The following is a 27,698-nucleotide window of genomic DNA, read 5'->3' as shown; positions in this document are numbered from 1 at the left end:
AGTGAGACTGTCTGGTAGTAATGGTGCCCAAAGAGCCAAGAGTTCTAGAAGGTTGTTATTTCAATGTATCTTATTCCAAGTATAGACGATATAATATACCCTGAGTATTACATTTTGGAACCTGCTTTTAAAGATGCTTCTTGTGATGTATGTATGTCCTCTTCTGAAGGAGTAGTACTTACTTGAAGTTCCTATTGGATTCAGTGCTGATGTTTTGTTGTCACTCTGTTTTGGTGTATTAGCATTAGATACCCTCTTTCAGCCAGCTTAGAATCAAACTAAAAAGAAAAATCAAAGCAAGAAGAGACTCTTGTCTGATCAGCACCAAAGTTATTGCTGTGGGCTACCTATTAGCTTTGGCCTTCTGAGTTAGACTTTGTGGGAATATGTTGAAGTAAATGGGAGAATATGTCGAACTAATAAGGGAGAATAGTCGAATGACTTTTTTTCTCAACTCAGATGATATCTTTGGATAACAGAACATTGTTAGTTAGGTTTAAAACTATAGGATTGTCAAATTTAGAAAACCTATTAGATTCCCTATTTTATTACTTCTAAACACTTTTTAAAAAATGAGATATGTTTAATATGGAAGGTTATTTGGGGAACTTATAAAGGGCCTTCCTAACAGATTGAGTCTTCAATTAATTGACAGTTTCAAGCAGGGGAGAATTGCAGCTGCTCATTGGGTGTGCCTGGAGCCTGCTGTGGCCTATTGTAATCTGATGACATCAACAATTAAATAAATTTAAGCAGCACCATTCACCTGCTGAAAGTATTTTTTAAGCTAGTGTGGGTGTGATAGATTGGTAACTGCAGACTTTTTTTTTTTTATTTTTATTTTTTTTATTTTTAAGATTTTATTTTTTTTCTTTTTCTCCCCAAAGCCCCCCGGTACATAGTTGCATATTCTTCGTTGTGGGTCCTCCTAGTTGTGGTATGTGGGACGCTGCCTCAGCGTGGTTTGACGAGCAGTGCCATTGTCCGCACCCAGGATTTGAACCAACGAAACACTGGGCCGCCTGCAGTGGAGCGCGCCACTCGGCCATGGGGCGAGCCCCACAGACTTATTTTTGTGTTCATTTAGATTTTAAAAATTGCTGACCTGTTATGTATCTGTGTAAATAATTGTAAAATATACCTTGCACAAATCCAGTGAAATTCTCTAAGATTAACAAAAGAGAGAAATCCATCAGTACAATTGTATTTTATTTCTAGTGTCTGCAGAAGCCAAGCCTGACCACAGACACAAAGGACAAGGAGTACAAACCCCACGATATTCCCCAGAGGCAGTCTGTGCAGCCTTTGGAAACATGCCCCCCAGCCCGACGAGCAAAACGCATGAGAGCAGAGGTGAGATGATCAGACAGCATTCCCGAGCCCTAGTACTAATGTCTGTCTGACACTGGATTTGTCTTACGTGTATACTTTTCATAGCTTTGAACCTTGTTACCCTCTCAGAGGGATGCTGTGTGTATTCTAACTTTTACACTTGGGCAAATTGTGCTGTCAAAGGAATATAAGGAATCGAAGACGTTTATGGTGTCTGGACAGACAGCTTCTTAACTATTACCATTCAGAGCCTTAGGAAGAGGAGGCCATCATTGTGGTGGTGTTTGGTTTGCCTGTTACCCCCATGAAGTTAAGACTAGGAGATATGAAACTGAGGAGATTTTTGCAGAAAAGAATAATTTTTTAAATATAGAGGTTAGAAGATAATGAAACCTGTTTTTCTCTGGCTTCCTAAAAACGAGTATGGAGTCTATGGCAAACATTTATTCTAAGACAGAAAATAATCAGGCAGCATGTTGGTGGGGGCACTGAATATATAAGATGAAGGTAAAACTTGAGGGAAGATCAGGATGGAGTGAAAGACTGATACGAAGGACAGTTTTCTTTTTAAGATTTTTCTGCTCTGACAGGTGTCCCCTGGGAAAGGGAGAAGAATCTTTTCCCAGTTACCTTGTTCCTATTCAGAGATGCGAAGGTTCTGGGTTCCTGCCTTGCTTGATGGGCATATGTTAGGAATTAGGAATTCCTATATAGGAATTAATATATTAGGGACAATTTAGAGCTGGGAAGTCTCATTGCCTTAATTGGGTTTCTAAATCAATCTGTCGTTATTTAATAATTATTGGTGAGGATGAAGAAAAATAAGCCTTTTTGTTTTCTGAGGAGATGGATAAATAAGGGAATTGTCTTTCACTTGGGAATTTGGCGCTATGAAAAAATCTAGTGACTCCATTTTTCTGAATTGAGGCTTCCTCAGAATGGAAAAATACGGCTGTTTGAAGCCCCATAAGCATGCTTCAAGTTCACTAGTCTAAGAAACAATTCTTGTTTGATCTTTAAATGTGTAAGACATGCCCTAATGCTGGGGGTGCCTAGGTTTGCCTTGATGACGTATAATCATGATGATGTCTCCTCGAAAGAAATTCTTTTAGCAGTGGACATCTTGAATATATGTGCAGGGAAAAATGACGAAGTATAGTTCCACAGATACTGAAGTGTTACAGACTCCAAAACTTGTTTTGCTTTACTAGTAAGTATTAGCACTTCAAGAAACAATGGAAACTGAGACTGGCTTTAGATGCCCTCAATGATAAGGGAATCCTTAACAATTTAGTGTTGTTAGAAGAGTAGTTTGTAATAACACTTTACTGAAAGAATCAATAGAAAATAATTGTGGAAGCTGAGTTTTTCATCAGTGCTGGCAGACTTTGGAAGAAGCTAGCAAACTCTTACAGGCTAATGAAATTATGATATGTATATAACTTTATGATTTGGCTTAGTGATGACTGAATAAAGTCTAAGATGTATAGATGAGAACTGAGAAGCTTCTAGAAGGAGAATAAAAGCTTTTCCCAGTTTGAGTAGTAACACTTCCATAATTTGTTCCTGATCCTTTGACTTTTCCCTATTTTTTTACCTATTGAAATGGAGAATACCCTTGCAACTTCTAAGATTTCTCATTCATTCCTTGAATAATAATTGTAAGTGAGCTCTCTCCTGTAAGGGGAGAGAGAAGTATGTTTTGAATGCTTATCAATAGAGATGATTTATAAGATTATAGTCACCTTGAGATTCAAATTGGATTTTAGAAGTTTTCTTTCTTTTTAAAGGAAATATTCATGTATATGACAATTTTTTTAAAGGCCATGAATATTAAAATAGAGCTGGAAGAGACAACAGAAGCCAGAACTCATAACCTGAGACGTCGAATGGGTTGTCCTACTCCAAAATGTGAAAATGGTAAGAAAGTTTATCCACAAATAGGGAAGAAGTAAACAATAAGTAATAAAAAATAATTATTCATTTATTAATTAAGAGAACATTTGAGCAGCTGTTGCATACTAGTCAAGGGGTTGGGCCTTGAGAAATAAAATTGTGATATATTAATGTCCTTGTTCTCATAGTTGAGTTACCAGTAGGAGAGGAAAACAGATGACTATATGACTGTTAGAAATGTGATTTAGTTTCTTAACTGTCACTAGTTGCTACTTTGAAATTTGATTCAGTAGCATTCATAGAAAAGAAGTGATTTGTGAAAAGCATAGATGCCTTTTACTGAGTGTGTGATAGGTTTATTTCAGACACAACAGGCAGACTTACTTTCTGAATCTGAATTTTAGTTCATAATTGCTTGCTTGTTTATTGCTTGATGTCAGTCACTGGTTTGGGACTCTGTTAAGAGAAATCCTATATCCATATAGGCAGGCACATGCAAATGAAGTTATTAAAATTGGCGCTTCTTGGTGATTGGTGAGTTAGTGGAAGGGCAGCACAATGTAGTGGAAAGTAGACTGATTTTTAAAAATACAGATCTGAATCTGAATCCTGGTTCAGATTTAGTTGTATGACTTGAGAGATATTTCTTGACTTCTTTTAATGTCGGTTTCCTTATCTTTGAAATGGATTTGTTGCAAAAGATTAATTAATGTATGGAAAGCGTTTAGCATGATACGTACCACAGGACAGTTCATTAATTGATAGCCAGCGTTTTGGCCAAAATTCTCAGTCTTTGGAACCAGGAACTTGGAGAGGTAAATAATCGTAGATCATGGGACAGATAGTCTGTAATGTGGAAGAGGAGCAGTTGGTGAGTTGTCAGTCTCTCACAGTCAAAATGAAGAAAAACTTGCTTTCATCAGTGTATGTTGTCGTCTTAAGAAGACTGTGTCTTCAGCACCTATTTTAAAAGCATGGAAACCTGAGCAGCATCTCCAGAAGTACCCACATCTTGGAGTCTAAATGATGTGAGAGTTTGCATTTTATCATGAAGTAATCAGCACTGAGCCCTTGAACATAGTGATAACATTGGGTGCTGCTGCTGCTAAAATGAAACACAAAGTGGTTTGTGTCCAGTGTGTACCTTGGGAGGGAGGAAGCTGAGAAAAGCTGAGTACAGAAAGAGCTAATGTGGATTGCTTCTTACAGAGAAAGAAATGAAAAGCAACATCAAGCAAGAACCCATTGAGAAGAAAGAGTATATTGTAGAAAGTGAAAAGGAAAAACCTAAGAGCCGATCTAAAAAAACTACCAATGCTGTGAGTTGGAAGCTAACCCCCGCGCCCCTTCCTCCGCCTCCCTCAGTTTATACTTTTGTTCCTTTCTTAGGACTGCTAACTTAGTGTCTGATAGTGAAAAGACCTTGTCTAGTCAAGTTATAGGATCAGTTTATAATTGAGGAAATACACAAATGCATCATGAAGATAGAAGTAACATCTGAGGGGCATTGACAGCTGTTTTTCTTGAGTACATTCAGTGTAGCACCAAATGATGGTGACCTGGATCGTATACAGAGTTTTCATAAAGCACTGGCCCCTCCGGATGAGCTGAAGGCTAGATCAGAATTTAAGTTGATGCTTTCCAGCTTTCCCACAAGGAAGGAAAAGAAAAGGAAAAAGAAGGAGTGGGGCCTCGAGGCGAGGACCCAGCAGAGTGTGGAGGACTGGGCAGCCGTTTATTCACATGGAAACTTAAAGTCAAGCTTGAGAGCATTAGAGAGGATCCAGTTGCTTTTCTTCTTTGCCCTCTCTGAGAGCCCAATGAGTAGCTTGATAAGAGTGCTTTTTATCTTGGAATTTGAAATTATTCCAATTAAATCTTCTCTTCATAAATACCATTTCCCATTCCCTCCACGAACCAAAAAAAGTATTATCAAAAGCTGACAGAGCCCAGGTTTTTGTTTACTACAATAAAAAGACTATGACAAAGTGAGATTCCCTTAGCTTTCTATTATTGGGTAATGTATTGGTTTGCTAGGGCTGCCACAACAAAGTACCACAGACTGAGTGGCTTGAACAGAAATTTATCCTCCCACAGTTCTGGAGGCTAGAATTCTGAGATCAAGGTGTCCATAGTGTTTTTTCCTGAGTCCCTCTCTCCTTGGCTTGTAGATGGTTTCTCCCTATGTCTTCACATGGCTTACCTCTGTCCGTATCTGTGTCCTAAGCTCTTCCTCTTATGAGAACATTAGTCTTATTGGTTTAGGGCACACCCTAAAGACCTCATGTTATTTTAATTAATTATCTATTTAAAGACTCTTTTTCCAAATACAGTCACATTCTGAGGTACTAGGGCTTATGACTTCAAGATAGGAATTTTGGGGGAACACAATTCAACCCACAACAGGTAATGACTATTTTAATCACTGTGTATTTGGGGAACTTCTTAACCATGACTCTTTAATTAGACTATAAAATGGTAATTTAATGTGGCTAATTAACTTAAAACAGTTTTTCTTGCCTTTTTCTTTTTAAGATTGGCACCTGAGCTAACAACGGTTGCCAATCTTTTTTTTTCTTTTCTTTTCTGCTGCTTCTCCCTCAAATACCCCCAGTACAGAGTTGTATATTTTTTAGTTGTGGGTCCTTCTAGTTGTGGCATGTGGGATACCGCCTCACCGTGACCTGATGAGCAGTGCCATGTGCTCGCCCAGGATCCCAACCGGCGAAACCCTGGGCCGCCGCAGCAGAGCGTGCGAACTTAACCACTCGGCCATGGGGCCGGCCCCTTTCTTTCCTTTTAAACATAGCCAAATTGAAGTTCTTTATAAATTCTGGTTTTGGTTAGGCTGATAATTTATTACCTAACGTCTTATTCTTCTAGAAGACTATCTTTCTAATCTACTGAAAGCTGGATATTTAAGTACCAAACTTTAATTAAAACACACAATTGAGAAAGCTTGGAGATCACACTTTAGAGCTGGGAATGCATTAGGTATTATGAAATATCTCTTACAGAAGGTGAAGCATTTTTATTTAAAATATTCCTTATATTGGGGCCGGCCCCATGGCTGAATCGTTAAGTTCACGTGCTCTACTTCGGCGGCCCAGGGTTTCGCTGGTTCGGATCCTGGGTGCAGACGTGGCACCGCTCGTCAGGCCACGCTGAGGCGATGTCCCACATGTCACAACTAGAAGGACCCACAACTAAAAATACACAACTATGTACCGGGGGGCTTTGGGGAGAAAAAGGAAAAAAATAAAATCTTTAAAATATTCCTTATAGAGGGTGAAGCATTTTTCCATTTGAAGCAGGGTGGAGAGACTAGATTATGCCTCAGATCCATTTCATTCTTAGAATTTCACAAAATCAAATAGTAGCTCATGTCCCTTTGTTTTGTACCCATTTTCTTTGCTACAGGTGGACCTGTATGTCTGCCTTTTATGTGGCAGTGGCAACGATGAGGACCGGCTTCTCTTGTGTGATGGGTGTGATGACAGTTACCATACCTTTTGCTTGATCCCACCACTCCATGATGTTCCCAAGGGAGACTGGAGGTGTCCTAAGTGTTTGGCTCAGGTAAGAATTAATGGCAGAAATAGCTTTAGAAAATTCCCTTCAGAATATTTTTTTTTTGCCTTTGGGTTTTAGATTTGTTAATTCATAATAATGAGGCCCATGAAAAAAACTAGGCTGAACCTGAATAAGAAGGAGGTCTTGGAACTGAGTTCCACAGCTATGCAGCGCTAAGAGGCAGCGCTAAGTATAGGTAAAAAATTTTTTCGTTTGAAAAAGCGCTGCATGCTCTTTGCAAAAATTCTTAAACACTGAATGACTTAAAAGATAGACATAGGATTTCACAATCCATAGATAACCATTGTCAATGTTTTGGCATTTTAAATGGAATTACACCACCTAAGTAATTTTAGTAATCTATATATACACACATATATAAATAAATGAAATATAAACAAATATATATATAATAAAAAGTGTTTTTTCTCTTTTTTACTTTTCTTTCTTTTTTTGCTCCCCAGGAATGTAGTAAGCCACAAGAAGCATTTGGCTTTGAACAAGCAGCCAGGGACTATACTCTCCGTACTTTTGGGGAAATGGCAGATGCGTTCAAATCTGATTACTTCAACATGCCAGTCCATGTATGTACATACGTACTGCTTTGATTTAGGATTTTAGTAACTTTTGGAGAAAGGTGTATCTGAAGACAAATTTGAGTTGGCGGTTATCTCTAATAGTCATTATCATGCACAATGAAACCTTTAATTTGTTTAGTGGTGTTAAAATTCCACAGTACTTTAAAATGCATTCTAATTTTTCAATTCATTTCTGTAAAGATAAGCTTTTCCACACAGATTGTACAGCAACAGTAACAATACCAATAAAGAAAATCACCAGTAATCCTTTCAGCTCAAACTATGTGCCAATCAGTGTGCTGTGAATTGGGAACATGTTTATATATTGTCATGTTATCATAAGTTAGTATTGTAAACTTTTGGATGAGTTCATTTTACATTCTCCTTTATTCTCTTAGAAGTATAAGCATGTTTCATTCAGCATTTAATATTCCATCAGATGAGTACATCAAAATTAAATGGTTTTCTGCTGTAATTCTGGATATATAAGCTGTGTTTTTTCTCACTGCTAACAAAGTGCTATAGCAAACACTTGATGCATGTAGATCTTTTTAGTTGGATTCTTTTCTTGGGATGAATACTGAGATCAGATGAGAGTGTGTGTCCATTCTTTCCCCAGAAATAGTTAATAATAGATAATAGCTGTATCATTTATGGGACCCCAGCAATGTATGAGTGAACGTGTTTTTCCTTAATATCACTAATATTAGCTGTAAAGTTACTTAAAGTGTTTGCTTATTGGGGGGCTCACCTGATGGCTTAGTGGTTAAGTTTGGTGTGCTCTGCTTTGGCAGCGACCCGTATACAAAATAGAGGAAGATTGGGGATGAATCTTCCTCAAGCAGAAAGAGGAAGATTGGCAACAGATGTTAGCTCAGGATGAATCTTCCTCAGCAAAAAACCCAAACAAACTGCTTATTTAATGGGCTTATAAATTCAAGTAATACTCCATTTGAATTTTCAGTGTTTTTTTTTGTGAGGAAGATGGGCCCCGAGTTAATATCTGTTGCCAATCTTCCGCTTTTTGCTTGGGGAAGATTTGCCCTGAGCTAAGATCTGTGCCAGTCTTCCTCTATTTTATGTGGGATGCTGCCATAGTGTGGCTTGACGAGTGGTATTAGGTCCGTGCCTGGGTTCTGAACCTGCAAACCAGGGCAGCTGAAGTGGAGCATGTGAACTTAACTACCACGCCACTGGGCCGGCCCCAAATTTTCCATTGTTTTGACCCCTCATGCATTATATTATTTCCCCATGTGTTTGCTTAACCAGTCCTGGTGACTCGCAGAAGACCTCTTCTATCTGTGATTGGCTTTTTATTTTACTTAAAAGATGAGGACTTTGATGGATAGGCTTTTGGATTACCTGCCTCTGGATTTGCATCACATTAACAACAGATCCTAGACAATGAGTCTGGTGGCTCTTTATGTTATTAGTGCATGCTGTTACGAAGTAATTGCTGTTTTTGATCATTTTCTGCACTGTCTTTTTCATCATGGTTGCCTACATTACTCTCAGCCAAGTTTAGCAAAAAGAATGAAAGGATGGATGCAGATAATGTGTTTGAACGTATCTCAAAGGGTAAAGCATCATTCAAACACAGCTAACTATTACTGTAGAGTAGTCACCTAAACTGTGTGTCACATCCTTGAAACAAAAAAATATCCCCAGTTTTTACGTGTCAGCATTTTGCTTTTCCTTGACTCCCTTTTACAGTAGTGGCCAGGTTGGTGATAGAGGAACATGAATTCTTAATCAATTCTTAGCTCTTTTAGTTATAAAATTCCTTGTGGAAAATAATTTCATATCTGGACTGTCTGTGATCTACTGTGGAACATCATGGGCACAATTTTTCCTTAGGGTGCTATCCTGTGATTCCTGTCACTTAGCTTATCTAGACGGATTGCTCACAGGCAGTTTGTGAATGTCTGAGAAAATTCCTTTTTTCCTCTTCCTCATTGTTTTGTTTCCAGATGGTTCCCACAGAACTGGTCGAGAAGGAATTTTGGCGACTGGTAAGCACTATTGAAGAGGATGTCACAGTGGAATATGGAGCTGATATTGCCTCAAAGGAATTTGGCAGTGGCTTCCCTGTCCGTGACGGGAAAATCAAACTTTCACCTGAGGAGGAGGTAGGCTCTTGCTGTGAGATGCTTATATATTGAGGTAGAGACCTGCATTTAAAGCTGATAATTCAACATATTCTTGATCTAAAGGGCATAATATGGATTGATAGCAGCCTTTCTGCAAAAAATAAATATAGCTTGGAACTTGAGTTACTAGTTGAAATTCTGTTTGGTTGAGTTAAAGTAATTTATGATTACTTTCAGCCAGTCCTTAATTACCAGATTTTTAACAACTTGAAGAAAAGTAGAAAGAGCCCACAGAAGAATTCTAGTCACAACTCTGCCACTAAGTTGTGGTGATATGGGAAAATTATGTGCCTCCCTTTGCCTTCAGATTCTAAAATTTTGGTTTCTTCTAAAGAAAATCCGAGGGATTGGGACCAGACCTGGTCATCTTTGCCCTTTAGTGGTTATGAGTTTATTATTTTCCACACTAGCAAGCTCCTAGGGAGGTTTTTATTCCTATCCTAGTAGGAAGTCAGATTTTTTTGGTAAACATTTTTGAAATGTAAAACACACGCAGAAAAGTACATAATCGTATGTGTACAGCTTGATGAATTTTCACAAACTGAACACTACACCCATGTAACCAGCACTAGTACAAGAAATAGAACTTTACCAGTACCCCAGAAGCTTCCCTTTTGTTCTCTCTCCTTCGCTACCTTCCCTATCTCAGAACAGCCACTATCCTGACTTGTAACACCGTAGATTAGTTTGCCTATTTTTGAACTTTATATAAATGGATTCATACTGTGTATACTGCTTTAGAGGCCCCCCACCAAAGAACGAAACAAAACGAAAAGGGCAGATACAAAAGTATATGCTGAGTCCATTTCTATAAAGCTCAAGGCTGGGCAAAACTAATATGTGGACATCCAAGAAGTCAGCCTAGTGGCCTCTCCTCCCTCTCTCCCGCCTCAGCCTTTGTATTTTGGAGGATACTATTTTCAGCCAAGTTTTTGCAACAGTCACAGTTCTAAAATGTTAGCATGATATAGCTATACCTTTATGCTTGTCTCCTTTTAGGAATATCTTGATAGTGGTTGGAATTTGAACAATATGCCTGTGATGGAGCAGTCTGTCCTTGCCCATATTACTGCTGATATATGTGGCATGAAACTTCCTTGGTTGTATGTAGGAATGTGCTTTTCTTCATTCTGCTGGCATATTGAAGACCACTGGAGCTATTCAATTAACTACCTGCACTGGTGAGAAATTCCAAATAACCTGTGAATAGTATGTAAATTGGGTCGGGAAACTTTCTTTTTCATCTCAGATATGTCTTAACCTGTGATACGTCTCCTGACTGTGTCAGAAGAGTACTGAGCTGTTCTTTTTCTTAAAGATTTTTCACTACTGTTGAGCAGGCATCCTACCAAATTAAGACAGTGGTTCTTAAGGTTTCCTAGGGAACACGTGAATCCCTCGAAATGGCGCACACGCTATTTTTCAAGTATAACGTTTCTGACAGCTTTTATTCTATTGTCAAAGAAGTCTTTACTCACAGAAAGATTAAAAAACATGAGCATTACCGTCACCGTGGAAAATCTCATTCGGTGGCTGTGGTGGCCCAAATAGCCCTTAGGAGAGGAGTGTAGGTGCCCGTCCCTGGGACCGCCAACTTTTGCTTTGTATGCTGAATCCTCACATCGCAACACAAAGTTGAGTGGCCTTGTCCTTGTGTGTGTGTGAAGGGCGGCGGTAGGGGGAAAGAGGGGACAGGTATTTGGACTTTTTAAACTCTTCGACCAAAGCCTTTTCCTCTTTTCAGGTCTCTGTGTGTTGTCCCTCCATTTCCCTTGCTTTTCTAAGTACAAAAACATTTGGAGATCTGCAACTCACTGAAATCCCCACAAAAGGAATTTGAAGCTGTACCACAAGAAAGAGGGAATGGGCACATACACGCAGAGCATCAGTTCTGCTCCCCCCCAGGCACTTGCTCCCAGCTGTAAAATGAAGACTGTATTTACCATATCTCACAGGGATGTCACAGATTAATTGGTTGGCAGTTTAAAGTGCTTTGAAGAATAAGAGCTCTTTAGAAATGCTAATTGCCTTATTAGTGTTTGATTCAACCTCCCCTGTCAGAATGGACAAGGGAAAAGGAAGATGGAGAGTTGCCATCCCTTGTCAATTGCTGTAAGAAATTGTGGTAACCACATATCTTGTAGCTAACGTGATACCTTATGTTGTTAGAAATTCTGGAAAATCTGTATTTTCTAAAGGGTCAGATGAAAATGGGAGGGAGAATCTTGAGGGACCTCAGATGGAAAGTCTCATGTTTTAAACTTTATATGCTTGAAGGGGGAAAATGCATTACATATGTTCAGATCACATTTCTAATGATACTTCTTTAGTTTGAACATTCCTTTGTAGCATAGTTTTACAAAGCAGAGTCTGAAAAATATGAACTGGTTAACCATTTTGTTTGTGTTGGTATTGCAGATTGAGAGAGAGAGAGAGTGTGTGTGTGTGTGTGTGTGACTAAGTGAGTGATTTGAAGAAGCTACTGAAATTTCATGTTTATGTTTTTTTTTTTTTTTTGAAATTGATTTATTTTTACAATCTATTTTCAGGGGTGAGCCAAAAACCTGGTATGGAGTCCCAGGGTATGCTGCCGAGCAGCTAGAAAATGTAATGAAGAAACTCGCTCCAGAGCTCTTTGTGTCCCAGCCAGATCTCCTCCATCAGCTTGTGACCATCATGAACCCCAATACCCTGATGACTCATCAAGTGCCTGTATGTTCTGGGTCAATCCTTCTGCCACTCATTCATCACTTTTTCTTTTCCCTGTTATTCATTTTTTTATGAACTTGATTTGCTTATGTCTTTTCCGTAGCATAACTTGATAGTAGAAACAGCTGTTTGGTATAATTTGATCCAGTATTGCATTAAGCCAGTGGCACTGGATCTCAGACACCATAAAAACTAATTTGTTGCAGCTAATAACTAGATTGCTGAGCAGCTTTACTTTGCACGTAAGTGCAATGCTTTGTTTTCTTTTTTTGTGTATCCAGTTCACTTGTTTTTAGTATATTCACAAGTTGTATAGCCATCACTACTAATGCTTTCTAAACTATAATTTTTGTTTATAACGTGAGTCCTTCAGTGCAACAAAACAAAAACCTTAAAAAGTAAATGTTATTTGTACTATAAATTAGTTTATTGTGAACATGGCTGGGTTCTGTTTTAATTAGGTCTAAATCTAGTGGCAGAGTCCTTCATGCTCTGTCCCTACTTTAAAATAATTTATGGAAGCTACATGATCTTAATTTTGAATGATCAACTGAAATGACATGCTTGGTAGATCTTGGTTATGTTACACCGCCATCCCTAATTAAGCTAATTTTAAGAGAATTTTTTCAAGATCTTGAGCTTGGGTTTCAGGGTTCCCACTCTAGACTGATAGCTGTTATTGGTGATATGTCCTCTGAGGTTGCTATACAAAGGGACACTTATTTGTATACTGGCTTCCTTTTGTTAAATAGTCTGAAGATATTTTGGGAGGCCAGATTGAGATGTATGAAGTTGAAGAGCCTATCTTAATTGAATTAGCTAAATCAAATATAAGTGATACATTTACAGTGCTAAAGTGAACTCTTAATCTTGCTGTGACCTAAATTTTATGCTTTTGGGTCCATAGGCTAGTAAGTGGGGGCAGATGGAAAGACTTTTCTTTGAGGGATCATAATTATTCATGGGCTATAGCTTAGAAAATAATGACCAGTAACTACTAAAATAACACCATCTCTTCATTGTTGGTGTTTTCCACATTGATACCACCCCCAAATTGATTGATCTTTTCGATTTGTTGTAGGTAGCTTGCCCTAAATGAGACCTCTGGCGTGGTTCTTTAATAATTCAGCAAACCATGTGGGGCTAGATTCTGGACCTACAGAGATAGATGAATGAACTTTTGCATTCAGGGACTCAGAATTTAATGGAAAAGACAAATAATGTTTATACAGACAATGGAAGGGTAGTGTGGTTTGACAGTGGTGTCAGTTAACAGACTGACCCATTAACTCTGTGAAGAATCAGGGCTCATAATGACATTTAAACTAGGACTTGGGAGCTCTGATGAGGAGTATGTTTGGCAAAGAGTTGAGAGGAGGGAGGAAGTGGTCCAGGTAGAAGGGATTGTGCTCATGTGGTGGGTAGTGGTCTTCAAACTTGGGCCTGTATCAGAACCTGAAGGGAATGTTAGAGTGCACACGGCTGAGTCTTACTCCCAGGGTTTCTTGTTCTGTTGATGTGGCTGGTCTTGAGAATTTGCGTTTCCAGCAAGTTCAAGTTCCAACACCAGTTGTTATTGATACTATTGGTCTGGGAACTACATTTTAGAGAACCACTAATGGAGAGAGAGAGACTGAAAAGACACCTAATATTATTACTCTATAAGAATAAGTGTTCAGGGGCTGGCCCCATAGCCAAGTGGTTAAGTTCGCGCGCTCCGCTGCAGGCGGCCCAGTGTTTCGTTAGTTCGAATCCTGGGCGCAGACATGGCACTGCTCATCAGACCACGCTGAGGCAGCGTCCCACATGCCACAACTAGAAGAACCCACAATGAAGAATACACAACTATGTACCTGGGGGGGCTTTGGGGAGAAAAAGGAAAAAATAAAATCTTTAAAAAAAGAATAAGTGTTCAGTCTGAGGATTTGTGTGCCTGGAGCAATATAGGTGTTTCTGAATAAAACTGGTGGTGGAAAAGGGGAGAATTGTTGATGGGAGGTAAGTTTTAGGCCCAAATCAAGAAGAGCTCTGTATGGGATAAGATTGTTGAAATACAGTGAAATTTCTTTAATTGGTGGTAGAAGAAATGTATAATAATATTAGGACATTCTTAATTGTAGTTACATTTAGAAAGTTGTGTCCTGATCCTGGATGTAGCCACATTTTTGTGGTATAAACCGTATTTTCTGTTCAGATACTAATCAACCCTGGTAGTTTGGGGCACCACTCCATCTTGTGGCAGAAATGAGTATTTCTAGGTGATAGTCTACGTGTTTTTTGTTTGTTTTGTTTTTTTCTGGCTCACTTATTTATTTTTTTGAGGGAGATTAGCCCTGAGCTAACATCTGCTGCCAGTCCTCCTCTTTTTGCTGAGGAAGACTGGCCCTGAGCTAACATCCATGCCCATCTTTCTCCACTTTATATGTGGTACGCCTACCACAGCATGGCTTGCTAAGCAGTACCATGTCTGCACCCAGGATCCAAATGGGTGAACCCTGGGCTGCGGAAACAGAATGTGCGCACCCAACCACTGCACCACTGGGCTGCCCCCCGCCTTTTTTTTTTAAAGATTTACTTTTTCTTTTTTCTCCTCAAAGCCCCCCAGTACGTGGTTGTGTATTCTTTTTTTAGTTGTGGGTCGTTCTAGTTGTGGCATGTGGGACGCCTCCTCACCATGGCTTGATGAGTTGTGCCATGTCCGCGCCAAGGATCCGAACCGGCGAAACCCTGGGCCGCTGAAGCAGAGCGCACAAACTTAACCACTCGGCCACAGTTCCAGCCCCATGGCTCACTTTTAATTGACAGAAAGCTACCCTTTCTGGAGAATCATCTGATAGTCTATATCTAGATTGTCTTTTGTGAGAACGTCACTAAAAATCTCCAATTTTTGTCTCCTTAGGTTTACCGAACAAATCAGTGTGCTGGGGAGTTTGTGATTACATTTCCAAGAGCCTACCACAGTGGTTTTAATCAAGGTTTTAATTTTGCTGAGGCTGTTAACTTCTGCACTGTTGATTGGGTACGTAATTATGACTTAGTGAACCTTTTCAAATTTATTGCTTTTCTTGCAGAAATGATACATAATACTTTAAAAACTATCATGTGTATAGTTGCTTACACCTGTTGCTGCTCAAATGGCGGGGCTGCCAATTGTTTACCATCTACAACAAGAGAAGACACTTGTACCACATTGTAAGTCAAGCCTGTACTAACTAAGCACACTCCATGGTTCAACTGACAATTTCTTCTTTTGTAGCAAGACTTGATGAAGAAAGGAGTCTGTTGATTTACATTTTGGCTGAAGCTCAGTATTTCATTGCAAACTGACAACAAACAGTTCCAGTCTTGAGGCTGTGCTTTATACAGCCCTAGCTTAAATGATCCACAACACAGCAATTTTTATTGAGACATTTGGTTTCTGTTAGTTGTAAAGTGGAATTTTTATACAGTTATTTACTGCATAATGACATTTCAGTCAATGACAGACCACATATACGACAGTGGTCCCATAAGATTCTAGTGGAGCTGAAAAATTCTTATCACTTAGTGCATCTGGAAGAAGACACTGAAGAGTTTTGTCCATGACTTCAGAGGATTTGTCAAAGATGAGGTTACAAAAAATCAACAGGACTCTGGTTGAGATGGCAAACAACTTTAACCTGGATTTGGGTATGGATGAGATGACATTGTGAAGCTCCTAGAGGTGGTTCCTGAGGAACTAACTAATGAGGAGTTGCTGGAAATGGAACAAGAACACATAGCTGAAGAAGAGGCAAGGGAAAAGGAAACTGCAGAAGAAAAAGAAGAACCTCCAAGAAAATGCACAGTGAAGGATTTTGTAGAAGCTCTTGTAGACCGCAACAGGCTCCTTAAAAAGTTTGAAAACATGGACTTCTACACGAAAAGGTTTTTGTTGATAGAGAGGAATATTTGTGGTGCATTATCTACTTATAAAGCACATCTGTGATGAAAAAAAGAAGCAAACCACCATGGACATATTTCCGAAAAGAGTGATACCTTCTCAAGAAGAGCCTCAGGCAGGTCCTTCAGGAGGCGTTCCAGAAGCAGGCATTGTTATCCTAGGAGATGACAGCTCCATGTTTGTTGTTGCCTCTGAAGACCTTCCAGTGGGGCAAGATATGGCGGTGGAAGACAGTGATATTGATGATCCTGACCCTGTGTAGGCCTAGGCTAATGTGTGTGTGTCTTTAGTTTTTAACAAAACAGTTTAAAATGTAAAGAAAAAAATAAAAAATTTTAAAAATAGAAAAAAGCTTATAGAATGAGAATACAAAGAAAGAAAATTTTTTTTATAGCCGTTCAATATGTGAGTGTTTTAAGCTAAGGGTTATTACAAAACAATCAAAAAGTTAAAAAATTTAAAATTTTGTTAAAAAAAAGTTACAGTAAGCTAAACTTACTTTATTATTGAAAGAAGAAAATTTTTTATATAAATTTAGTGTAGCCTAAGTGTACAGTGTTCAGAGTATACAGTAGTGTACAATAATGTCCTAGGCCTTCACGTTCACTCAGCACTCACTGACTCATCCAGAGCAACTTCCAGTTCCGTAAGCCCCATTCGTGGAAAGTGCCTTATACAGCTGTACCATTTTTTTATCTTTTCTACCATAGTTTTCCTTCATCTTTTCCATGTTTAGATATGTTTAGATACACAAATACTTACCACTATGTTACAGTTGCCTACAATATTCAGTACAGTGTCATGCGGTACAGGTTTGTAGCCTAGGAGCAATAGGCTATACACATTATACCATACAGCCTAGCTATGTAGTAGGCTACCATCTCAGTTTGTGGAAGTACACTGATGTTTGCACCATGACAAAAATCATGTAACGATGCCTTTCTCAGAACGTTTCTTCATCATTTAGTGATGCATGACTTTGTTAGTATTAATACTTGTCATTTATGTAAAAAGAACTGTCTGGTTTAAGTGTGTATGATGTTAAAACTAATGAATTATAGCCTTGTTTCAGTGATTTTCTGAATAATAGTACTACCTGTATCTATAATTATTTTCTGTTAGATAGTTGTTGGAGGATTACTGTTTCCTGAAGTAGCTTAACCACACGAGTTCAGCACAGTTGTTTCAGGAAATGTGTAAACTTGTATTCCCAATTAGATAGTTACATTGTTGTTGACATTAATATGTTGTTACTACATTGGGTTTTTTAAACCACTTTTTAATTAAGGTACTACCCAATATGTCAGATCTTTGAGATGCAAAGACTTAAAAAAGCCTAAGGCCTCTTAGAGTCTGGTTTTAGGGTTGATACTATGATACAGTTTATGACCCAGGTTTGTTAATTTCATAGTAAAGGTCAGAAGTCTTTGGAAGTAGGAAGGAGAAAGATGAATGTCATGTATTTTCCTCTGTTGTTTGACACAGTTACCATTAGGCCGACAGTGTGTGGAGCATTATCGCTTGCTTCACCGCTATTGCGTGTTTTCCCACGATGAGATGATTTGCAAGATGGCTTCCAAGGCTGATGTACTAGATGTTGTAGTGGCATCTACTGTTCAGAAAGACATGGCCATTATGATTGAAGATGAGAAAACTTTAAGAGAAACTGTCCGTAAATTGGTAAGGTTTCTGGAATCCCAAATGAATGTCATTGGCTATTACTTAGTAAAGTTCTTATGCACTTTAATACCATTTTTGAAAGTCTTTTCTTTTTCTAATTTCCTTTAATATCATTCAGATAGATGTATATTAATGTCTCATTGTGGTTTCAATTTTCATTTCTCTAATGGCTAATGATATGTTGAACATTTTATCATGGACTTATGTGCTACATGCATATTTGTCTCTTTAGTGAAGTGTCTGTTCAGATGTTCTGCCATGCCTCCTTGTTACTGGATTGTTAAGATTTCTGTTCATTCTCTTCACCAGTCCTGTATCAGATAAGTGTTCTGCAGATTTTTCTTCCTAGTGGTAGCTTGTTTTTTCATTCTCTTAGCAGTGTATTTGAAATAGCAGAAGTTTTTCATTTTGATAAAGTCATTTATCAGTTTTTTCTTTTAGGGATCTTTTCGAATGTGTCCTACTTAAGAAATCTTTGCTTAACTCAGAGTCACAAAGACTCTCTCCTCTGTAGTTATCTAGAATTTCTAGTTTTAGATTTTACGTTTGAGTCTTTAATCCATCTCAAGTTATCTTTGTGGTGCAAGATGTGGGTCAAGATTACTGTTTTTGCATATGGATGTCTAATTGTTCCAGCACCAATTCTTGAGACGACTCTTCCTTTTTCCATTGAATTGCCCTCGCACCGTTGAAAATCAGTTCACCACATATGTATGGGTCTGTTTCTGGGCTCTCTCCTATTCTGTTTATCTATGCATCTGTCCTCTTGCTAATACCATATGGTCTTGATTACCGTAGCTTTCTAATAAGTCTTGAAGTAGCGTGAGTCTTCCAACTTTGTTCTTTTTAAAAGTTGTTATGGCTATTTTAGTTGTTTTGCTTTTCCATATGAATTTTAGAATCCCAAAAAGCCTATTGAGATTTTGATTGGGACTACATTAAACCTATGGATAGTTTGGGGGGAAACTGATAGCTTGAGTCTTCTAGTCTGTAGAGATAGTATGTATCCCCCCATTTGTTGAGGTCTTGATTTCTTTCATTCGTTATTTTGTAGATTACAGCATACAAATCTTACACATATTTTCTTGGGTTTATAATTATATATTTCATGTTTTTGGGTTCTATTATAAATGGCACTTTTAAAAAGTCACAGTAGAATTTCTAGTTGTTTATTGCTAGTATTTACAAATACAATTAACTTTTGTATATTGACTTCGTATCCTGTAACCTTGCTAAACTCAACACTTCTAGTAGCTTTTTTGTAGTTTCTTTGGGGACAGTCATATCCACAAATAGAGTCACATTGTTTTTTTTAATGTGCCTCTTGAGATAGAGTCCTACAATGTTGGCTCCCTGGAACCTGTTACAGATCAACAACAGTTTTCTCATTCTCCCCTGATATTTTACAGTTGGGGAAAACAATGCCAGATGGTCTTGCATCAATAATGGTAGATCATTTTTGGAACTTTCAGAACTTAATTTTTTTCTAGATGTGGAAATTTACAAAGTAAAATTGGGTGAGCTACATGATTCATTCTCAACTCAGATCCATAGAGTTGGTTCTTAATCTCATTTTAAACAAAAATTTCTATCATCTCCATTGTGAAGTCCTTTTTAATGATTAATTGCAGATTAAATTGAAAATTCATTCATCAGTGTTTACCTCACTCTGCTTATGATTGGTAGGAAGTGAAATGGTCAGAAGGTTAAAATACAGAATAAAAGAGTAAAACAAAGATACCTGATGATTCATGAAGTGACTTAATCAGGTTCTGGCTTCTCAAGGTTGGATTTGGATCCAGTTCCAGATAGGAGAAATGGTGGTAAAAATTTGTTCTTTGAATGACAAAAGGTATATCCTAGAAGTGCTCTCTAAACGTCGGGTGGTACAAAGTACAGTTGAAATTTACTAGTTCAAGACCTCATTTTTCTTGACACTCTTTCAGTTAGGAAATGCTTGATTGTGATTCTAGTTCCTATTGCACAATTTGTCTAACCTTTCCAGATAACGATATTCCTTCAGGTAACTTTTCTTGTAAAAGGCTAGTAGACCACTCAGCATCTTCCCAGCCTCAACAATTCCTGCATAATAGTTTTTTCCACTTGCCTCATCTTTTTTTTTTCTTATGGATTCTCCAGCAGTGTTACTCTAAAGCCCTGTATAGTATTTCCTCTGAAGTAGAAAGTTTATACATTTCCTTTGCTCTTATCTATACCCAAAATATGGACAAAGCCTATTTGGAGTAGAATAAACAGCTAATCTTCGGTAGTTTTATAGTCTGATTAGTAACTGTGTTCATACTCAGATCAAAATGGCCAAACGTAAGGACTTACATTGTCCATAAAGGGGTTTTCCCTGGACAAGTGAAGTAGATTATCTTGCCCATGTTTGCTGTCATTGTCGTTTTGCACTCCCTATTTCGATAAGTCTCTCTCTTCTTTTTAAACTCAACTATTGCATGTTTGTTTTGGTCACTGGGGGACTATATTATCCTTTGGAGGCCTCTAAAGTACACTTTATTCTAGGGAGTAATTGATTCAGAAAGAATGGATTTTGAGCTATTGCCGGATGATGAACGTCAGTGTATAAAATGCAAAACCACATGCTTCATGTCTGCCATCTCCTGTTCTTGCACACCTGGCCTGCTTGTTTGCCTGCATCATGTAAAAGAGTTGTGTTCCTGTCCTCCTTATAAATATAAACTGCGGTGAGTAGGAAGAATGATTTTTTTTTTCCTGTGGAAAACACTAAATCCTTAATAAAAGTCCTGTTGTAGGGCTGAAATATTGAATATAAAGTCTGATTTTCTCCAAACCCACGTATCTCAAAGCTGAGTCTGCTATTCTGTTTCCAGGTATAGATACACTCTGGATGATCTCTACCCCATGATGAATGCATTGAAGCTTCGAGCAGAATCTTACAACGAATGGGCCTTGAATGTAAATGAAGCTTTGGAGGCAAAGATTAACAAGAAGAAAAGTATGTGGTACAGAAAGTGTAACTTGGTGATTGGCAAATTGGGACTGATTGTAAAGTAGCCCACATGGAGTCATCAACAAACAGATTACCTGAAACAACCCGACTTTGTCCTTGGTTAGCCCCTCTGTGCAACTGGGTTTACAGAGCGTTAGCAGAGAAGATTTTAAAGCCCAGAGTGGATGAGGCAGATGCCCTTAAATCAGAATGATGTCTTGATATATTAATTGTGCAAGATTGTGTATTTAACAAAGACCATATTCTTAGGAAACAGAATCACCTTTACACCTCTTTGTCTCAGAAACAAAAATATTTGACGATTTATACAGAATCTTAGGAAAAACCTTTTTAAAAAAAACTAGATCTCATGACAAAGGCAGCATATCATTAAATTAGAAGTCTCTGAAGTGCTGGTTTATCATTTCTTAGTTCTAATCCAAGTCAAAGTCTCTCTCTCGTTACTACCTTTGAAAGTCACTGCTTCCCTTCCCATCTCTTTCACAGTGTTTTCACTTGTTTTCCTTTTCATAGCCTAGTGGAGAACTCTGCCCTCTTTTGTTTAGGGGAAGAGCACAGTGTCACTGTCTCTGAGCGTACCAGTTATCTGCAAACTGCAGAGTGAAATGCAGAGGGAAGTGGTTCAAGCCACAATAAGAATCTGCATTGACTTTGTTTTGGACAAGTCAGTTGTTTTCTGTATCTTAAACATTTCAGGTCTAAACATTTCCATATTGAAGAGCAACTCTAGGCACTTGTTTAAAACACTCCACCCTCAGCCTAAAAAATCAAATAAATTTATTAACGATCTAAAACATTGCAAGGATTTATAGATAAGAACTGATACACCAGTACTCCTCTGTATTTCATACCACTAATAATGCACATAATGAGCACAGAAAAGATGACCTTTTCTTTGTTCTCAGGCCTTGTCAGCTTTAAGGCTTTAATTGAAGAGTCTGAAATGAAGAAATTCCCAGACAATGATCTTCTGCGTCACCTTCGCTTAGTCACGCAGGATGCAGAGAAGTGTGCTTCTGTTGCACAGCAGCTGCTTAACGGCAAAAGGCAAACTAGGTATGTACTTCCATCTGTCTGAGTTTGGACACTTTGGTGGCTAAACTTGGAAACCTATCATGACTGGTTTTTAGTTCTGTCCTGCATTCCTGTGACCTTGGAATCAGGGAATGGTGAATATATATGTTCTCATACGGCTTCCTTGGGCCTTTGTCATTATAGGTACAGGTCTGGTGGAGGAAAATCTCAAAATCAGTTGACAGTGAATGAGCTTCGACAGTTTGTGACACAGCTGTATGCTCTTCCATGTGTCCTCAGTCAAACACCCTTACTAAAGGTAACTACAGAGGGATGTGTGAGTGAGTACTTTGGTAATCCTGTATTTTGTAAGTAAGTTAAATTGACATGATTAAGTCATCTTCTTGGGTGGTGATTTGTACATTTATTTACAAATCTTTTACTAACACACTGAGTGGTGTGTGTGTATAAAGAGCTTATAACAGACCTACAAAGGAGAGGGAGAGTTGGAAATTTACCTTGAAAATGACCACCAGCTACTCCCCACAGTTGATGTAAGGTCTCTGTTACGGTCACTTGTTTTAGCTTCAGTAGGCTTACGTATTTATTATCTCATTTACCCACATTATTGCTAGAATCATTTGAGATGGAAGAGGGTCACATCCAATGTACATCGAAGATTCCAAGTATGAAAGAAGCCAATTGCTGAAATTACTGTTTTGATGCAACAACCTGTGTTTTTTAGGATCTCTTGACTCGTGTGGAAGATTTTCAACAGCATAGCCAGAAATTGCTCTCTGAGGAAATGCCCAGTGCTGCTGAGCTGCAAGACTTACTAGATGTCAGCTTTGAATTTGATGTTGAACTTCCACAGCTTGCTGAGATGCGTATCCGTCTGGAACAGGCCCGTTGGCTAGAAGAGGTGCAGCAAGCTTGCCTAGACCCCAGCTCCCTTACTTTAGATGATATGAGACGTCTCATAGACCTAGGGGTGGGTCTGGCCCCATATTCAGCAGTGGAGAAAGCTATGGCCCGGCTTCAGGAGCTGCTCACAGTGTCAGAGCACTGGGATGACAAAGCCAAGAGTCTCCTCAAGGCCAGGTAAAAAAGCAAACTCATGTCTCTCCCTTGGGGAAGGTTGGGTAACATATCCATTTAGAGCACAGGGCACAGTGATTGGTGTGTGACAAGTGTTAGGTACTGCCGTTGTGCATGTAGAGTGCATGTAGAAACACCTAAGAGATTTGGGGCTGCTTTGGAACTTGGGCAAAAGAATATTAATTTTTTCTTACTTTACTGATTATGAAATGAATGATTCAAATGGACACACCTTTTCTAAAGTTGTTGTGATGAAATTTCCCTGGACCTTGATGATATCATCTTTGAGGGAAGAAAATTTTACAAATAAGTGAAACTGTTTAAACCCACAGTTAGTAAGATCCCAAGGAGTCTTAAAGAGAAGTGTCTGAGAGTTAATGTGCACTTTTCTGTAAAATGACAATAGTTTCCCACTGTAACTGTACATTTGTGTTGTCGCTTAGTAATTCAGGACAGCTTATCTGTGTTTGAGAGATTTGATTGGACTCAGGCTCACCACCTGAGGAGATGATTAGCCATTCCCCAAACTTGCTTTCCGTCTCACAAATCTTTATTAGTCCAACTGACAACATAAAGTACAAAAAATATCTAGGTTGTAGACACTCTTATAATCCTAAAATAGCGGGCATTGAACGGGGAGTGCAAAATATTTTGGTACTGTGCTTTTTAGTGAAACTGTATGAATCTTGACAGTGTATCCAGTTTAACATAGAATAAACTAACACTAGGTTATGTTCTGCAAATGGAAGTTTGGGGTTATACCAGCATTAAAATTAGGAATAAGTAAAATTTAAATGCTTCAGTGAGTCATTTGTTTTATTTAGATGCTCTTAAGTCTTAGGCAGCTATTTGAAACTAGTTAATTTGCTGTTTAGTAGTTACTGCCATTTGAAAAAATTTATTTGCTATACTAAATTTCATTTGAAATTTTATTTTTCTAGTTTCTCTGGTAAACCATAAGAAAAATGAGCCATCTTATAAAATACTAAGTAGTTTCTGTTTCATTTTTCTAGACCTCGGCATTCATTGAATAGCCTTGCTACGGCAGTGAAGGAGATAGAGGAGATCCCCGCATATCTGCCCAGTGGTGTGGCTCTGAAAGACTCAGTGCAGAGAGCCAGAGACTGGCTTCAGGATGTGGAGGCCCTGCAGGTTGGTCTAAAAAGAAAAATGTCCTGAGTGTTTACGTGCATCTGTAAAAAGCAATAATTGGAAAATTATAAAGGGTAATATGTTATATCTCACTACACAGATTGAGTACTTTGGATTGTCTGGATTACTAATTCTATTCGCTTGTATTTAAAATAGTTGAATGGAATTTAGTTGAATACTCAACCACCTATTGTCCTGACCAGCTGGCTCAAATGTTTAAAGCTTAGGTAATTCAACCAACTTGTTCTGGGAGCTTGGGAGTGTCCCATAACAAACTTGAGTACTTGGTTGGGGATTGAAGAAAAAAAGAGCTAGAAATGTAGTTTCTAATCTTTGGTAAGTATTATTGTCTCCTACTGGCTTCTCAAAAACTTAGAGTTCAGACCATCAAGAATGGCACATTCAGTGAACCTGGTTATACAATTACATGGCCAGACTAGGCCCTAGGGCTCATAATTTTCACCAAGTAGTGATTTAAACAAAAGTTCCTCGCCATCCCTACAAAAGAAATGAAACTTAGCAAGTTCCAAAGTAATTAGCAGTAAGTATTTGTGGCCCTATGCTAGCTGTTATACTTACTGACTTGCTTTAAGTTAAAAAAAAGAGAATATTTTCACTCATAGCATTATTAAGGTATAGACAGAGTGCACTCTATGATTTACCCAATTTTCAGCTGGATGATTTCATTTGAAAAGTGGTTGGTAGGAGGTGGCTTTCTTTATCTCTCCAATTAAACCAATAGGTCTTATAGACCTATTGAGGAAAAAGATCTTTGAATTAGTTAATAGACTGGGTTTTTAAAAAATTAATTTACATTGTTCTTGAATTCTGTTCTGTTTTGTTGGAGCCATCAGAGACTAGGAATGAAATACTATCTGGTTTTCTGAATACTTGTGTGATTTTAAGTGGTGCTAAGTGATCATTTGCTAGTAAGAAGTGCCAGACAGGACAGTTTTAGCCAGTTGCTTGCAACAAAACCTCTGGGCATTTATTCTAGTATATGGGGAAGAGAATATATATTGTCTGATAAATGTTATTAGATAATTAAGGGATTAACCCCAGCTGGCCAAAGAAAAAAACCAAGAAAACTGTTTACTGTGTACATTAACTTCCTTAGTGGCAGTTTTAGATGCAGGCTCTTGTCAGTGATTGTTAGAACTATGGTAATTAGTTTTAGTTATGGTCCCCCTTTTCACTCATGAAAGGGCACAGCCAAAAGGGTGAGGTTGTTGCAATAAGGAGAGGTGAGCATGTGAAATCAGACAGACAGGACATGTTTCTGGAAAGGTTCACTCTCTTCGTGTTTTGTATGTATATACTGCTTAGTACTGTGTTTGCAATAGTGCCTATAAAGGCAAAAAGCAAATTTTGCTCCATTCCTGAAATAATTGCCTGGTCTTTACTTGCATCATATATTTAATGACTAATAGAAAGATGTGACTAACAACTAGGAACGTCTTCATATTTAGAGAATTATTTACTTTAAAATGTTGTCCAGTAGTCTGCTTTGCACATAGGAAGTACTTTTTCTAAAAGTATCATAGGAATAGCAAGTAATTTGTGAGTCACTTTATATTAAGTGTCCAGCAGCACATTTATGCCCTCACAATTTCGATCCTTTCAGATTAAATGTCAAAGCAGTAAAACATCGATCTACTTAGTCTGTGTTCAGTTTTCCAAAAAATATCACCTATAGTGGTTTTTCCAATCCAGGACCACATGTTACATCTAATTGATATATCGCTTTAAATTTCTTTTAATCCTGTTACAAGAGTTCTTCTCTCCACCCTACTTTTTTTTCATATCACTGTCCTGAACAGTTATCTCGTGGTATATATGTTCCACCTTCTGGATTCGTCTGGTTGTGGTGTGTTCTTTCTTCTGTATTTCCTGTAAATTGGAAGTTAGTTTCAAAGCCTTGATGAAATATTTTTGACTTAGAGTACATCAAGTATCAGGTGATATTGTATATGTATTGAATCACATCAAGAGACATATAAAGATGACCTACTTAGTGAAGCTAAGATTTGCTATTGTGTTGAGTAACACCAGTGCTCCCCTACCCCTCACCCCCAACCTAATGCTTTTATTCTTCTTCCAGTTTGGGTATCTTATCCTTAAAATGTGTCCCAGTATCAGTAGCATCAGCATCACCTGAAAACTTGTTAGAAATGCAAATCATGGATCCTTCCCTGAATCAAATATCTGGGGATGGAGCCCAGGAAACTGTTTAAATAAGCTTTCCACATGACTCTTAATGAATACTAAAGTTTGAGAACCAGTGGGCTTTCTCAACTCAGTTTCCTGAATAGTTTATACTGAGTGACTTTAATTCATCGTTGGTGACTGGATTGGAGTAAAATTTTGTTTTGTTACTTTTATTTATGTAAGTTTGTATGAAAGTCTTTTGAGTTGTTTCAAATCTACATTTTTGTTGATTTTTTTTCAAAGTATTCATAGGGACCAAGGTGACAAGTGAATTTAGAAGGGCATAAATACAACAAAGGGACCACAGTGTATGTTATGTTCACAGTTGTATCCTTGGGTTCAAGCACAAACTAGATTCTTCAGGGTTTTGTTAAGTGAAAGAACACGTCGACCCACCCCCCACCACCATTGGTCAGCTGGCAGGTTTGTCGATATCCATTTGTGAATTTAACATATTAAAATCGTGGAGTAGGCCCAGTCTGAATTGTGCTTTTCCCACTTTACATAGAAGTATTCTTTTTTCTAAGTTGCTTTAATTTTTCTTGATTTATTAGGTTGGAGGACGTGTGCCAGTGCTGGACACACTCATAGAACTTGTTACACGAGGCCGATCTATCCCAGTGCATCTGAATTCTTTACCAAGACTAGAATCACTAGTAGCTGAGGTTCAGGCTTGGAAAGAATGTGCTGCTAATACGTTCTTGACTGAGAATTCTCCATATTCTCTCTTAGAGGTAAGTTTGCATCCTGCTCATCTACAAGACAGACGTTAGATCTCCTAACTTGGTAAAACGTGCAGTCCCTCTCATGCAAAAGTTGGCATCACTGATTGATCTGTGTTCTATGAGGTGTTTTTTTTGTTTGTTCTCCCCTTTTGGTAGAGCCAGGGAGATTGTTCTGAGCTTCTAGTGAAAAGACCTTTAATTGCTCTCTGGATACCGTTAGGATAGCGTTCAGTGTCGAAGGAAGAACATTTTTCTCATTGAAGTTCCTCAATCTGTGTTGAAATTGAACTTCTAACCTTGGCCTTGCTTCACCACTTGCATTTAGTAAGCCAGATAAATGATCTCATTCACCCCTCATAAGGTGCTAGAGTCGCACTCTTTGTATTTTTTGTGAGCTGAAACTGGTCATGCATTATGATTGGGATAAGTTTATATCACATTTGTACTTATTACTGAATTGAATCTAGAGTCAAAGCCAATCTTTTGTGAGATTTCCTTCTTTCCTCCCTCCCTCCCTTTGTTCCGTTATAGAGGAATTTTCTGGCTTCAGGGTGGCATATTACAAAGAAAAATGTTAGATACTAAGAAATTTACATCCTTTCCACTGCTTCAGTTGTTATTTTCTACTTCCTAATGTTCTGTCTGAAATTCATTTTACCGAAGCTT

At 38.2% G+C, this 27,698-nt stretch overlaps 1 protein-coding gene across 1 annotated transcript in view; it reads left to right on the top strand.

Annotated features, from left to right (window-relative positions):
* Positions 1–27,698, top strand: part of KDM5B (lysine demethylase 5B) — a 75,279-nt gene that overhangs the window by 34,432 nt on the left and 13,149 nt on the right. Inside the window, exons 5-21 of the mRNA XM_046678139.1 lie at positions 1,219–1,353; positions 3,156–3,252; positions 4,438–4,547; positions 6,649–6,807; positions 7,266–7,385; positions 9,350–9,508; positions 10,529–10,710; positions 12,079–12,241; positions 15,138–15,257; positions 17,646–17,840; positions 20,367–20,548; positions 20,696–20,820; positions 21,741–21,891; positions 22,054–22,168; positions 22,595–22,950; positions 23,961–24,099; positions 26,862–27,041. Coding sequence (XP_046534095.1) covers positions 1,219–1,353; positions 3,156–3,252; positions 4,438–4,547; positions 6,649–6,807; positions 7,266–7,385; positions 9,350–9,508; positions 10,529–10,710; positions 12,079–12,241; positions 15,138–15,257; positions 17,646–17,840; positions 20,367–20,548; positions 20,696–20,820; positions 21,741–21,891; positions 22,054–22,168; positions 22,595–22,950; positions 23,961–24,099; positions 26,862–27,041 — 2,688 coding nt within the window. The remainder of the gene's footprint in view (positions 1–1,218; positions 1,354–3,155; positions 3,253–4,437; positions 4,548–6,648; positions 6,808–7,265; positions 7,386–9,349; positions 9,509–10,528; positions 10,711–12,078; positions 12,242–15,137; positions 15,258–17,645; positions 17,841–20,366; positions 20,549–20,695; positions 20,821–21,740; positions 21,892–22,053; positions 22,169–22,594; positions 22,951–23,960; positions 24,100–26,861; positions 27,042–27,698) is intronic.

This window comes from Equus quagga, chromosome 12, assembly GCF_021613505.1.
Source record: "Equus quagga isolate Etosha38 chromosome 12, UCLA_HA_Equagga_1.0, whole genome shotgun sequence".
Classification (NCBI taxonomy): domain Eukaryota; kingdom Metazoa; phylum Chordata; class Mammalia; order Perissodactyla; family Equidae; genus Equus; species Equus quagga.
Note: the sequence above shows the minus strand (reverse complement) of the source record. Positions and strands in the feature narration are given on the sequence as shown.